At 36.2% G+C, this 14,087-nt stretch overlaps 1 protein-coding gene across 8 annotated transcripts in view; it reads left to right on the top strand.

The window, feature by feature from the left end:
- GRM5 (glutamate metabotropic receptor 5) overlaps window positions 1–14,087 on the top strand; it is a 525,626-nt gene that overhangs the window by 432,045 nt on the left and 79,494 nt on the right. For all 8 annotated transcript variants that reach the window (XM_049653231.1, XM_049653248.1, XM_049653240.1 and 5 more), the window contains exons 5-6: window positions 4,484–4,652; window positions 10,200–10,326. In XM_049653231.1, the coding sequence (XP_049509188.1) occupies window positions 4,484–4,652; window positions 10,200–10,326 (296 nt within the window). The remainder of the gene's footprint in view (window positions 1–4,483; window positions 4,653–10,199; window positions 10,327–14,087) is intronic.

Below are 14,087 nucleotides of genomic sequence, written 5' to 3'. Positions count from 1 at the left end.
AATATATTTTTAGAAATGATATTTATTTATTTGTTTGTTTATTTAGAAAGTGCACATGCATGATAGTGAGGGAAGGGCAGAAAGAGAAAGAATCTCAAGCAGGCTCCATGCCTAGAGCAGAGCCCTACATGGGGCTCAATCTCACAACCCAAGACCATCATCTAAGCTGATACCAAGAGTCTGATGCTTAACCAACTGAGCCACCCAGGTGCCCCATAATTTTTTTTAAGTGGTGATAGTAGACATCCTTGTCTTGTTCCTGACATTAGGGGAAAAGTTCTCAGTTTTTCCCCATTAAGGATGATGTTAGCTATGGGTTTTTCATATATGGCCTTTATTATATTGAGGTATGTTCCCTCTAAGCCTACCTTGTTGAGGATTTTTATCATGAATGGATGTTGTACTTTGTCAATTGCTTTTTCTGCATCTGTTGAAATGATCTTATGGTTCCTATCTTTTTTCTTATTGATGTGAAATATATCACATTGATTGATTTGGCAGTATTGAACCACCCTTGCAATCCTGGTGGATTCACCACTTGATCATGGTGAATGTTTCTTTTTTTTGGTTTTGTTTGTTTGTTTTACTGTATTATTGAATTTGGTTTGATAGTGTTTTGTTGAGAATTTTTGCATCTATGATCATCAAAAATATTGGCCTGTAGTTCTCTTTTTTAGTGGTGCCTTTATCTGGTTTTGGTATCAAGGTAGTGCTGGCCTCATAGAATGAATTTGGAAGTTTTCCTTCCTTTTCTATGTTTCAGGATAGTTTGAGAAGAATAGGTTAAATCTTCTTTAAATATTTGGTAGAATTCACTGTGAAGCCATCTCTTCCTGGACTTTGTTGGGAATTTTTGGATTTCTGATTCAATTTCTATGCTGGTTATTGATCTGTTCAAATTTTCTATTTCTTCCTGTTTCAGTTTTCATAGTTTATATGTTTCTAGGAATTTATCCATTTTCTAGGTTGTCCAATTTGTTGGCATTTAGTTTTCATAATATTCTCTTATAATTATTTTTATTTCTATAGTGGTTGTTATTCCTCCTCTCTCCCTTGTGATTTTCTTTGAGTCCTTTCCCTTTTTTTCTTGACAAGTTCGGTTAGAGTTTTATCGATTTCATTGATTTTTTTTTTTTCAAAGAACCAGGCCAAGGTTTCATTGACATGTTCTTTTGATTTTTAGTTTCTACATCATTTATTCTGCTCTCATCTCTATTATTCCCTTCCTTCTGCCGGTTTAAGATTTTGTTTGTTGTTCTGTTTTTAGCTCTTTCAGTGTAAGAATGTTTATTTGAGATTCTTTTTCCTTCTTGAGGTAGGTCTATGTTGCTATAAACTTCCCTCTTAAAACTGCTTCTGCTATATCCCAAAGGTTTTAGAATGTTGTGTTTTCATTTTCATTTGTTTCCATGTACCTTTTTATTTCCTTCTTTAATTTCCTGGTTGGCCCACTCATTGTTTAGTAGCATCTCATTTAACCTCCATGTTTTCGTGAATTTTCCATACTTGTTCCTATGATTGACTTCTAATTTCATAGTGTTGTGGTCAGAAACTAGGCATGATATGAGTTTGATTTTCTTGAATTTGTTGAGGCTTGTTTTGTGGCCTAATATGTTATCTATTCTCAAGAATATTCTGAGAGGATTTAAAAAGAATGTGTGTTCTGCTTTTTTAGGATGGAATGTTCTGAATATCTCTGGTAAATCCATCTAGTATGGTGTATCATTCAAAGCCATTGTTTCCTTGTTGGTTTTCTGTTTAGATGATCTATTGATGTAAGTGGGGTGTTAAAGTCCCCTACTATTATTGTATTATCATAGATTAGTTGCTTATGTTTGTTATTAACTGTTTTATGTATTTGGGTGCTTTTTGTTGAGTGCATAAATATTTACACTTGTTATATCTTTTTGTTGGATTCTCCCCTTCATTATTATATGTCCCCTTCTTTGTCTTTTTTTACAGTCTTTTTTTTTTTAAGTATTATTTTGTCCAATATAAGTATTAGCTATCCTGGTTTTCTTTTGACACCTACTTGCATGATAAATGTTTCTTCATCCCTTCACTTTCAATTTGGTGTTTTTAAGTCTAAAAAGAATCTCTTTCAGGCAGCATACAGACAGGTCTTGTTTTTTTATCCATTATGTCACCCTATGCCTTTCGATTGGAGTGCATAATCAATTTACATTTAATTATTAATAGATATGTATTTGTTGTCATTTTATTATTTGTTTTGTGGTTGTTGTGTATCTGCTTTTGTTGATTTTGTTGGGAGATCTCTGTGCCTCCTGGATCTGGATGTTTCCTTCCCCAGGTTAGAAAGTTTTCATCTATTATTTCTTCAAATAAATTTTCTGGCCCCTTTTCTCTCTTTTCTTCTGGGATCCCTATAATATGAGTGTTATTACATTTGATGGAGTCACTGATATCCCTAAGTATATTCTCATTTTGCATAAATCTTCATTCTCTCTTTTGTTCAGCTTGATCACTTTCCATTACTCTGTCTTCTAGGTCATTAATTCATTTCTCTGCTTCTCCCAGTCTGCTATTCAGTCTATCAATGTGTCTCTCTTTTAGTTTATTGAACCTTTTATCTCTGCTATGCTATTCCTCATCTCTGTGTTAAGGGTCTCATTCATGTCTTCCACTCTTTTTTTGAAGTCCAGTGAATATCTTTATTACTTTAAATTCTGTACCAGGCATGTTACTTTTATCTGTTTCACTCAGATCTATGGCCATGACCTTGTCCTGTATCCTCTGTCTTCTCATTTTGTCAAAGTCTGTGTGCCTGCTTCTCTGTGTTAGGAAATTCAGCTACTTCTCTTGTTCTTGAGGGTAATAACCTTATGAAGAAAAGGTCTTGTGGTGCCCTACAATATAGTGGCCCCTGTTCCTCAGGGACTGGCACTTCAGGGAGTATCTCCAGTGTATGCTGCCAGTGCTCTGCTATTGTGCCCTGGATGCTTTATCCTTTAGGCCAATCATCTATAGAGGTTATCTTTGTCTGTTGTGGGCAGTGTTTGGTTTCCAGCCTGAATGTGGTGCATTTTGAGTAAGTATGGTCTGGTCTGCTTGTGAAGTGAGACCTTTTGGCACTACCTCCAGAACCAAGGTCCCACAAAACTCCTGGGTCAGGAGATGGGGTGTCAGCAGGGGTTTGGGCCAGTCTTCTTGGGGAGGGGGACCACCAAGCTGGGATTTAGGCAAGGGTGACTGGGAAGGGCAGTTCCACTGGATTGCAGGGGAATGACTTGGTGTAAGCAAGTTAGGTAGTGAGTGTCAGTGTTGGGCTGCTTACCACAGGTGGCTCTGTGTTTATGCTGAGGGGTGGTATGGGGGAAGGGTGCCTGCTAGTTCCTTTGTTCCTGGAAGAGACTCTCTGTGAATGTTGCCTCTCTGGGACACACTCCAAAGTGAGCAGATACCTCTCCACTGTGTGCCCCAGGCGCTCTTCAGCTCACTGTTTCCATGCTACATGTCCATGAGTTGTTTGCCTGCCTTCTCTCCAAGAGTAGCCCCCTCTATCCTTCTGGTGCCAAGTCTGCTGACCTTTAGAACCCCAGGCTTTAAGCCCCACTGGTTGCAAAAACTCATGAAATTCAGCCCCTCTCACTTTCCAAGCCAATTGTTATGGGGTTTCATTTTCCCTGTGCACTCCCCTATGTGTTAGTCTGTCTGTCGCATCTCCACAACAGCGACTCCTCCCACCACACCACAGCAGCTATGATCCATTTCTATCCCAGACTGCATCTCCACACCTCCTACCTTCTTCAATGTGGCCTCTTCTCTATCTTATTTGTGGAGTTTTTTCTGCCAGTCTTCAGGTTAATCCCTGGGGTATTTAGGATGATTTGATAGTTAATGTAGTTGTATTTGTGGGATGAGACGAGCCTAAGATCCTCCTACTCTGCCACCACCTTCCCATCTCATAAATTCTTTTCAGATTTATTTTAAATACCACTCCTGATAGTCTCTTTAGACAACAATTTAGCCACTGATAAAGTGTAAAATAATAAAGGTAAAATCAGTCCCTATCCAGATTAGCCCCATATTCCCTACAGCTGAAGACAAGATTAAACATTTACCAAATTTGTTACTTGGCTAGTAAAGGAAAATTTTGTCATCTTATTTGAATGGAGATAAAAACCTTTCTATCTTTTTTAGAAGTCTAACAGTAGTACTTGTTTAAACTTCTTGAAGTTATTTCAAAACTGTTTTTCATCCTGCTGAGGTCAAGTCACCTTCTCACATGGGATTATCTTCTATTTCATGTATAAGCTTGATGGAAAAAAAAAAACAAAACAACAGTCTCTTAAAGGAAAGTGAAGCAGACAGGCTTTTTTGTTATTTTAAGTATACTGTCATGGAAAATTCCAGTGTCACTAATATGATAGTAGATACATTTTTGGGAAATGAAATCTATTGCTTTTTCATAGCTGAATACTTATATTCTTAGCTGAATAATCATTATGTTCTTGTTCCTAAGGTATGAAATAATGAATTTCAAGGAAATGGGAAAAGATTATTTTGATTATATCAATGTTGGAAGCTGGGATAATGGAGAATTAAAAATGGATGATGATGAAGTATGGTCCAAGAAAAACAACATCATCAGATCCGTTTGCAGTGAACCATGTGAGAAAGGCCAGATAAAGGTAAAATAAAGTCCATGTTTTTAAATTTTTTTGTAAATTCAAAAGTATTCACTGTCATTGGCTATTTCTGAAACTTTTAGATACTTGTCTTACCTTTTACATTATAAGCTTCTAATGTCAAAAAAAATTTTTTTTACTTTTCTGTCATTAATTCCTTTTGATAGTATGACCTATAGTTGTCTTAGTAATTGGACTGATTGAACCAATTGACAGTTGAGTCATGTTTATCCACACTCTTTGTACTCATGTAAGCCTTTTAAGGACATGCTCCTGGGGATAGATAGTTAACAGTTGGAAAACACATTAATTCCTAATTAACTTAACAAATATTTGTCAAACTATTACAAATGCAATAGTTTATATCAGTGGGGCAAAAATAAGTAACACACATTTACTGCCAGAAGAATTATAGTCTAGCTGAGGAAAAGTACCACAAGGCACAGATAAGCAACATCATATAAAATGTGATGATTTCATTAAGAAAGAAAAAAAAACAGAGCTATATAAGTTCACATAAAAGAATGGGAGAGATTACTTCTGAGTAAAATGTTAGACATTGGACCATGAAGAATGGATATGATTTCAGAGCGAGATGTGGGAAAATGATCACTTACATAGAAGGAACAGTAATAGGAAAGATACAGAAGTGGTCGATTGAAGAATGTTCTGGAATAATAGTGAATAATCTAGAGTTCATTGCTTTAAATGGTTATTATAAAAGAGAAAGTCAAAATGATAAATTGAAGCCATATTTGTGGAGAGTTTTGAATGGCATACTAAGCACATTGAACTTAATTTTTATTAACCAGGAGTCAGGATAATTTTGACAAAAGATGTTGACATAAACTAGGCTATAGTAGGTAAAGATGCATGAGTAGTTATAAACATGAATAGAGAAAGAAGAGACAAGTAAGGACACTGATAGTGATAACAAGAATCCTGCATTATAGAAGAAACAGTGAGAATGGAGAGGGAGCAGGGGAGGTATTTGAGAGAAACATTATATATATATATAGGTATACTTAATCAACCCTGGCTACCAACTGGAGGTCAGATTGGAGAAGAAAAAGAAGTCCAAGACAACTGCAATTTCAAGTCTTAGTAACTAGAAAGTCAAGCATAGAAAAATGGGAATGGTTTTAGAGAAAAGGCAATGGGTTAATTTGGCAGCCTATTGGTTTTGAGATATCTATCCAGTGATAGAAAACATTGGTCTACAACAATGAGAAATAAGGCTGAAGATACAGAGTGAATTGAATAGAGCTAAAGTTGGAGCTGTTAGAGTAGGTAAGTCACTGAACCGGAAAGTATACAGAGGAAATAAATGTGGACCAAGAACAGAGACTGAAGATATACTTTGAAAGCATAAAGGGGGTAAGGGGGGGGGGGTCCCTCCAGTGGTTCAGTCAGTTGAGTGTCCAACTTCAGCTCAGGTCATAATCTGACGGCTCATGATTTTGAGCCCCGCATTGGGCTCTGTGCAGATGGCTTGGAGCCTGGAGCCTGCTTTAGATTCTGTAGTCTCCCTCTCTCTCTGCCCCCTCCTGCTTGTACTCTGTCTCTCTCTCTGTCAAAAATAAACATTAAAAAAAAGCCTAAAGGAAGAAGAAAAGGTAGGGAATGAGGGACAACAGGGCCAGGGAAAGATAGAGAACCAGAAAGCAAGCTGTCATGCAAGGTGGTAGTCAGTGGAAAAGAGAGGTCAAGGAAGAGAAGCACTGAGGGAAAGACAAGAAAATTAGGGTTAGCCCTTCACCTGGGCCTTCTGGAAACAGAAGCTTGTAGATTAAAAGAATAGAATGGTAACTGAGCAAGAAGAAGTATGTGATGAAAAGCAGTTAAGGGGCATGTCTGATAGTTAAGGACATTGAAAAGTTACTTTTAGGCTAAGTAAGTTCTGACCACACTTACAGGAAATAAAAAGTCAGTGAAAGAGAGAATGAAGATATAATAAAAATAAAAGAAGTTTAGCTATTGAGGTATAATGCCCTAGGGGAAGAAAAATGGTATCAAAGTATTCATCAAATAGTTATTGAAGTACTAGACTACCACACTTCAGGCAGTGTATATACCTGGAGTAGTCAGCCTTGGTCTTTTCAGTCAATCTCATGTTTACTCTGTTTGGAACATTTGAGGTGTTTATTCATTGGTGATTACAAATTAAATGGAAATAATTTAGTGTTAACTGTAAAACCTTCAAGGGATAGTTCTGAAGATTTGGTAAGCATAAGACCAGCAGGAAGAAAGACAAGGTAAATAAAGATAAATAGACATTCATATTATCTGCTAAATGGCACAATAGCTTATGGGGTATCTAAATATTTCTGTATGTTTTGTTATGGTATACAACACGGGTTAATAAACCATAACCCATGTGCCAAATCCAGCCTATTGCTTGTTTTTGTAAATAAAGTTTTATTGAAGTACACCATGCTCATCTGTTTATGTGTTGTCTATGCCTGCTTTTGTGCTACAGTAAATGGAATTTATCAGTTGAGTTGAAATAGAGACTGTATGGCCCACAAAGACAAAATATTTACTTTGCAGAAAAAGTTTCCTAACCTTTAATATTCAGTGACAGGCTGCATCTTGCCCAGTCATCTTGCAATTAGATTCTGTACGTGAAATTATTTTTAGACTCACTCAGAATATTGATTGTTCATAATTTCCATTTCCTCCTGTAGAAAGATTAGCCTGGATAAATTACCACATGGACATTGTTTTGACCTTTCACAGCAATACAGTTTGAACCTGTAACTTCAAAATGCTGAATAGCTGATTTGCGAGATTTTTTTATATGTACTTTTCTACCCCATTCTACTGGGAATAACTTACACAATGGAAGAATTTGACTCCCTGTTATCATATTTTTAATACTAGTTATTTTTTAATGTTTAGTCTTTTGTTAATCCCAAATTTTATTTTCCTAATCATATATTATTTTCACTGTATTAAATATACAAGTGACAATATTTTCTTAATATGGCTTAATGTTGTCATTGAGCAATTCTATTAAAGATGTCAACATCTCATGCCATCTTTCAGATTTGTTAATTTAGCGTCCATGCAAGTACACTTGGTCTAGCAAAGGTTCAAATATATTACATATTGTTATTCACAAAGAAAGCACCACTACTTCCAGGATCTTCAAAAAGAATGGGAGTCACGATGTTACAGAATTGTCACTACCTTTTCATGAATGTGAAACAGAACATATATAATATGTGAAAAAAAAGTAAAATCAATTCTAAATAGAAGAAATATCAAGTTGTCACCACTGATGTAAAAAAAAAAAGACTATAATATTGGAATTATTCTTAGAACAGGAAATGATTTTATTTTGGTAAAAAAAAATTGAAATTTACAAACCAATGCAAACATGAACTGCACAGGAACTGAGTATATTTCTAGAAGGAAAAAAAATGCAGCTGCTTTGTTTGCCATGCCCTCCTAAGAAAGAGAATCCTTCAGTATTTCAGATGTGCTTGTTTGCATTACAAAATATAATAATTGTCCAACAATAGTTTTACCAAGTGTGGTTGAAATTACCTTAAAATGACATTTTTTCTCTATATATTCATATGCATATTACTAATAAAACAGTTAACATTGTTAGAGCGTCCTACAGTTTACAAATCACTGTGCTATTAATCATCAGGAAACCCTATAAAGCTAGATATTACATGTAAAGCACTGGTCTTCGTTTGAAGAAGTCAGTCAATCAGCTGTGGAACTGTTCAAAGCTACACAACTATTTACTGGCTGTAAGTAAGACCAGAACCCTGGTGCCTCTTGATTCTCAAGTCCAGGACTCTTGCACTGCATCTTTCAACTCTATTGTTTTTACGTTTTTATTTTAATTGCAGTTAGTGAGCATATTAGTTTCAGGTATGCAACATAGTGATTCAACAATTCCATACCTCTCCAGGTGCACATCACCCACAAGTGTACTCCTTAATCCCTATCACCTATTTAACCCATCTTCCCACCTCCTGAACTCTATATAGACCAGTAAGGGACAACATTTATGAACATGAGTCTTGAAGTCCAACAGGCATTGTTTGATCCTTCATTTGCCCATATGTGTTATCTAAGCTCACCACACTTCAGTTTTCTCCCCTTAAAAAAAAAGAATAAAATAAAACCAACCATCTTATTACAGAGCTACTCTAATGTTTTAGTGAGATAACAGTATATGGCATGCAGAAAATAGCCATTAGTCAGTATTATAATGAAGACTACTTTAGGTAGATTAAGCAGGTCTAATTAGCAACGCTGTCTTACTTATCTGTTTATTTTAAGGAAGGGACCATTCAGACCCTTCTTTCATTCTCTACTTTTGTGGTGGCAGTGTCAAGAGTCGGCAAAAGGTATAGGAAATACATAAGAGGTGCCAGCTTACAATTGTATATGGCTACAGATATCTAGACACTGTTACTATTGAAGGTCATTAATAGAATCAGCATGGAGGACAAGGAATATGCAGTGTAATCATTGCTGTGTCTGGTTATTGCTGGTTATTAATCACAGTTTTAATTATTTATAAGAATGTTTAATGAATGCTGTCTCTATTCCACAGAGGCTATTCATGCACCAGTGGTGGAAAAAAAATAAAAGACATCCATTTCTAAAGAATAACATCTGGGACTCCTTCAACTGTTAAATTATTTCAATTATTTTCCATTGCCTTAAAAAAATCAAACAGATGAAGAGGTATATAATAGTCTCAATGACCTTATCCACCATCATCCCAAGCAAATCAAAGCTACTAGAATAGGAAGGAATGGGCTGTGAATTATTGAACCAGATTTTCATTAGAAATAGAGACCAAGAGATGAACTCCAGAAAAAAATACATGTTGAGTCTCTTAATTCAATAGGAATTCCTAAGGATTTTTTTATCATACAAGTAGACTTTTGAACTTTAGCAGGTATACAATGTTTTTTGCTAACAATTATTCAACTGATGGAAGGAGCCAAGATAAATTTAGAGAGCAAAAGTTTTTAATTTGAGGGAAAACAGAAGACTCTGGGGAAAATTCAGTTATATACATACAAGTGTAAATGAGTGTGTATTTATATATAAGTACAAACACAGACGTTTCATTAAATATAGATATCTAAAGCTAAGTACCCAAAGACTTGTATTTATTTTTTTCAATATATGAAGTTTATTGTCAAATTGGTTTCCATACAACACCCAGTGCTCATCCCAAAAGGTGCCCTCCTCAATACCCATCACCCACCCTCCCTTCCCTCCCACCCCCCATCAACCCTCAGTTTGTTCTCAGTTCAAAGACTTGTATTTAATTTAATTCTAAACCCTGTCACCAACCAATTTTATGATGTGGGACTAATTGCTTAAACTCAGCTTCAGTTTCTGTGATTATAAAATGAGAATATTAATAAACACACTACTTATTTGATAACATTTGAAATAATTTATGTTAAAGCCATTTCTGCTTTGCAAAGCAGCATATTTGAATAACAGATTGCTGGATTTTCATCTATACAAAAAAATAATCAAAACTTTAAATATTTACCTTAGGTGATCCGGAAGGGAGAAGTCAGCTGTTGTTGGACCTGTACACCCTGTAAAGAGAATGAATATGTCTTTGATGAATACACCTGCAAGGCGTGCCAGCTGGGGTCGTGGCCCACTGATGACCTTACAGGTATACGTATCACAATGTCAGCATGGATACATGCTTCAAAAATTAACTGAAAAAGGATATACACATGGAGGAGGTCACATCTCAAGTATTTCTCATCTTGGTGGTATTGTTCACATGACAAAGAATTCCCTTAGGGACAGAAGCCTTCCCAATGCATGGGCTAATCTCAAAAATCTTTATATCTCAGGGAGAGATTGGTCAATATTCCTGCTCACACCCCCAAAGTAGATCAGAATTCCTAGGTTTTCTACTGGACATTTTCAGCCCATCCTCAGAAGAGTCTCAGAAGGTCCTAAGCAGGGTCCCAGTTAACCATGTATTTGAAGTGGAGAGGGAGAGCTGTTAGCCAATAAAAGACTAAAACATATGACATATCCAAGAGAAAAAAAGCACAGAGTTGGGTGGAAGTTGGTCTCAAACTTTGCTACTCTTAGTAATTTTCCTTCTAAACCAGGAAGCTCCAACAAATGAGTTTTAAAATAATGTTAGCACAGGGTAAAACTTATCTCTACTTGTTTTTTTGTTTTTGTTATTGTTGCTTGTTTGCTTTCTTTGTTTGACTTTTGTGTTGTTTGGGTTTGGGTTTTTTTCCTCCAAAAATGTTAAGGAATATGTCATTGTGTTCTCAAGATTATAGTTCATGGCTATTCCTTATTTTTCCAATGTAAAAACAAAATATAATACCTTTCATCCTTCCTTCCAATTATGCAATAAAAATTTATTACATGCATGTTTGCCCACCATTGAAATAAAGATATAGAAATAATGATGCAAACTCTATCTTAAAGAAGTTAATATGGGAAGCAAAAGGTAAAAATATGATTACAATATTATTAAAGGGCACAGATTTGTGGACATGGAATATGAGGAAAGGACCTATAGGAGTAGGTCTTCAAGGAAATTAAGAGACAAACAGTCTAGGCAGAGGGCCCACTATGTGGGATGTCAGATCATCTAGTGATTCGACAATTAACACAGATTTAGTATCAAAATCCTAGAGGCCAGAAGATTATAAAATCATCACTGTTAGACTCCATCCCTCACAGGATGAGAGATTAGCCATGATAGTTATATTAGCAATTCCAAAAGCCTGGTTCTAAAAATCCTATGATCCTGGGCCTTTTGAGACCAGCTTACATTAAGGCTTTGTTTCAGTGATTGTCAATGATTGGTATTTATACAGAAGACTTCTCTTTTCTTAAAAAGTAAAAAAAAAAAATCTGATTTAATATAACATCCAAGTGCCTTCTAATAGCACTTGAGTCCTGTTTTCACCATTAGACATTGAACTTTCTGATAACTCATACATCCTGGTATCCCTAGAGCCAACTCAGTGCTAAACATAAAGCCTGCAATAAACGTAGTTGAATGGATGAGCTACAGCACACACACACACACACACACACACACACACAAATTGTGTTTAATATAAAGTAAAAGAACTAAAATAAAAATGAAAATATTAGGGAAGATACAATTTAAATTTGTAGTTATAAAAGTTCTCTTTGAAGAAATGGACATTAGTTGAGGCCTGAGTAACAAATAGAAATAGCTAGCCAAGAATGGTGAGAAGGGCATTTCTAAGGGAAAAGCACACCTAAGGTCTGCCTATGTGGAAACAAATTGGAAAATCAGAAAGGTAGCAGGAACTAGATCATGTATAACCTCATAGCACATGTTCAGGATTTGAATGTTTGATATAAAGTATAATGAGAAACCATTGCATGGAGTATAGCAGAAGAAGAAAGCCCAAGATGATTGAATGTATATTTTCAAAAACATAATTCTAGTAGCTGTGCAGGAGAATGATTTGGAGGGGGATGGAAAGCAGGAGAAGGGACACAGGTTGGGTGGTTACAGCATGTTGCCATTGCAGGCAAGAGTTCTTGGTGTCTTGGACTAAACGAGATACTAAGTAAGGGAACCAAATTTTCTGCTTTGAAAACTGAAGAAATAAATGCATTCTTTGATAAAGACCAGTAGTTTGGTTTAAGACAAGATCAGTTTGACATAAAATTTGAGATTTTCAAGTATGACTTAATTAATTTAACAAATGAAGTCTGAATTAATTTAACAAACTCCTTAGTTTGAGCCAGAAAATGTAGTAGGAACTAAAATTCAAAATGCAATCTAAGTTTTCAGTAAACTTATAATCTAGTGGAAGAAAAATATGTAAATAGTAACAACACAGTACACTAACTCCTGCAGGTAGATAAGGAATGAATAAAGTATTATGGAAAAATGAAGGAGGGCATACTTAAGATGGGAGAATTCCAGAAAATTATGAGGCATAATTTTCAGCTCACTTTTTAAAAAGTGAAGAAGATCATATTAGAGTGTGCCAGATCAAGGCTTTTAATGGCACCACCATTCTCCTAGATGGTGAGCAAAACCAAGGGAGCCACCCTAGACTCTTCTCTACGCCAGGCCACGCATATCCAGTCACTGGTCAAGCCCAGCTATTTGAGTTGCTAAATATTCTTATTCCCTCCTTTCTTCTCCATTTGTACAACTCTTCCCTTGATTAGGTTCTCAGATTTCACACTTGACCCTTGCAGTAATTTCCCAGTTTATTTCCCTACTCCCAAATGTATGCCACATGCCTCTAAGTCTACTTTTCATCTTGCTGCTGGATAATGTATCCAAAGTACAGATTTGTCCCATTTACTTCATTGCTCAACACTTACCAGTGTTTTCATATCTCTACAGGATATATTCCAAGTTTTTCAACATGGCATTCAGAATTCCCTCTCTTCCCCACCCTCTTATAATCTTTCTAGTTTCAATCAGTACCACTTTACAAATCTTTATGATTTTGCCTTCTAGTATCAAGGGCTGTTTAAATACTTGTCTACATACAATGCCATTTTATTCTTCCATGCCCATACATGTGTTATCTTCTCTGCCTGGAAGGTACTTACTCCTCCTCCTTTACTTGAGTAACTCCTACTCACCCTTCCTTATTCTGTTCAGATGTCACCTCTATGAAATCTTTCTTGATGTACTTAGACTGATAAGCCCCCTATTCTGTATTTCTAAAACAAATTCTGCTTCCCTCTTTACATCAGTTTTCAAATTGGATTTTAATGGTCTTTCTCCTTATCTGCCTCTTCTACTGAATCATTAGTTTCTCAAGGACATAACTGTATCTCAATCCTATTACCATTCCCAGCATGTAACAGAATGCCTGGCACAGAGCAGGCACTCAGTCAATGTATGTCAACCTGCAGGAAAATTATGGGGAGTGTAACAAATGAAAATGAAAGCAGGTATTAGGGTCATCCTGTGAAAATAGCTATTAACTAAGGAGTTTGGACTTTTTCCTGTAAACAGTGGAGGGACAGGGGCTCCTGGGTGGCTCAGTCGGTTTAGTGTCCGACTTCAGCTCAGGTCATGATCTTGCGGTTTGTGAGTTCCAGTCCTGCATCAGGCTCTGTGCTGACAGCTCAGAGCCTGGAGCCTGCTTTGGATTCTGTGTCTCCCTCTCTCTCCACCCCTCCCCCGCTCATTCTATGTCTGTCTGTCTGTCTGTCTCTCTCTCTCTCTCTCTCTCTTTCAAAAGTTAAATAAAGATTTAAAAAAATTTTTTAAAAATCAGTGGAGGGACACTGGAGGGTTTCAAGCAGAAGAATGAAATGGTTTTTTTCCTCTGGCTATATGCATACATGTGAGTTTGTGTGTGTGAGGGTAGAAGAGAAGAAGGTAGGGGGAATAAATGCCAAACTTAGAAAGGTCTCCACATTGATATTATGTGAAGTTTA

This window comes from Panthera uncia, chromosome D1 (assembly GCF_023721935.1).
Source record: "Panthera uncia isolate 11264 chromosome D1, Puncia_PCG_1.0, whole genome shotgun sequence".
Classification (NCBI taxonomy): domain Eukaryota; kingdom Metazoa; phylum Chordata; class Mammalia; order Carnivora; family Felidae; genus Panthera; species Panthera uncia.
This window is presented reverse-complemented; position numbering and strand designations above follow the sequence as displayed.